This window comes from Austrofundulus limnaeus, unplaced genomic scaffold, assembly GCF_001266775.1.
Source record: "Austrofundulus limnaeus strain Quisiro unplaced genomic scaffold, Austrofundulus_limnaeus-1.0 Scaffold232, whole genome shotgun sequence".
Classification (NCBI taxonomy): domain Eukaryota; kingdom Metazoa; phylum Chordata; class Actinopteri; order Cyprinodontiformes; family Rivulidae; genus Austrofundulus; species Austrofundulus limnaeus.
This window is the reverse complement of record NW_013952634.1, coordinates 741,078-742,346: the sequence shown is the minus strand read 5'-3', so window position 1 is coordinate 742,346 and position 1,269 is coordinate 741,078. Positions and strand designations below refer to the sequence as shown.

The window sequence follows — 1,269 nt, the reverse complement described above, 5'->3', positions numbered from 1 at the left end:
ATGGATCACTTGGGTTGTTACCAACATCTGGTGAAAATTTCATGTCATTAGCACCTCTAGTAATATATTTACTGAGAAAAATGGTGACGTGTTCAATACTTATTTTACCCTCTGTATGACAATAAATACTCACTCCGGCTAAGAACAAAGATGCTATCTGAGCTCTGAAACACTTTAGCTTTTACTTATTTAACAAGTTAGATGATTACTTGTTATACTTTTCTGCTCTCTGGAATCTGAAGGATAAGAATAACATAATAAAAGATAACAGACTGAGCTAATAAAAAACAAGTTCAGTTGATTTTAGAGATCTTTTGACTGCAGATTTTAAGTATTTGCCATAGTGTGAAAATCTGGACCTTGTGTATCTGTACCTATAAAAGGTGTAGTATTGCAATAATAGTTTAGTTAATGTATTTGAATTATATGTGAGGCCTGATATCCTGATAGTTATCGTAATTATAACTGAGATTTTGTTTTGTTTGTAACAAACAACCTGTTAAAGAAACATCTAAGAGCATGCTGACACTGCATTATTTTCTAGACTTCAAGAAGTAGTCAGGGTACCAGGAGAACGAAACCCAAACTGGATTGTTGGTGTTCTTTTAAAAGCAGGTAAACTTCACACAGAAAGACCGGCACAGCTGAGATCCATTCCTCCGTATTTTCTGTTTGCCACGATCAGCATAGTGCCTACTGCATTCATGGTTACCATTTTAATTTTCTACTAAATGAATTGCAAGAAACACCAAATTTTTAAAAGTAAAAACACCCTTTATATTTCCAATATTTTTGTTTTAAATCATGCCCTCAGTGATAGTTTACCTCTATGTAGATGTAGTGCTTGCTTTTGGCGATAACCTGGATGTAGGCATTATGGATGGACTCCTCGTGATATTTGATGCCGGCTGACCAGTCTGCTGATGACCGCAGAACCTTATACACAAAGAAGATTTATTAAATACATGAAAGATAAGTTCATTGAGGCTAATGTAAACAAACGGTTGGGAGGGGGGTTTCCATAAGCAGCTTCTGCATACAGCACATTCTGGAGAGAGCTGAAGAACAGGAAGAACAGAAAAGGTGAAATTTCATTATTTGAGATTCTTTTTGTGAATTAAATCAAATGAACAGGTTTTGTAAAGCCCACAGATGGATCCTAACTTGTGCTAAGATCCCCATAATAGGCCACCTTTAAAGAGTAACTTACCCCAAAATTAACTTTTTTTTAGCTGATAAACTGTCTAGAATGTGTCTAAAATGTTATAT

At 35.1% G+C, this 1,269-nt stretch overlaps 1 protein-coding gene across 1 annotated transcript in view; it reads right to left on the bottom strand.

Moving 5' to 3' along the window:
- pld1a (phospholipase D1a) overlaps positions 1-1,269 on the bottom strand; it is a gene marked incomplete at its 5' end in the record, with an annotated part of 54,466 nt that overhangs the window by 13,698 nt on the left and 39,499 nt on the right. The window contains 1 exon segment of the mRNA XM_014019820.1: positions 826-936. Coding sequence (XP_013875274.1) covers positions 826-936 — 111 coding nt within the window.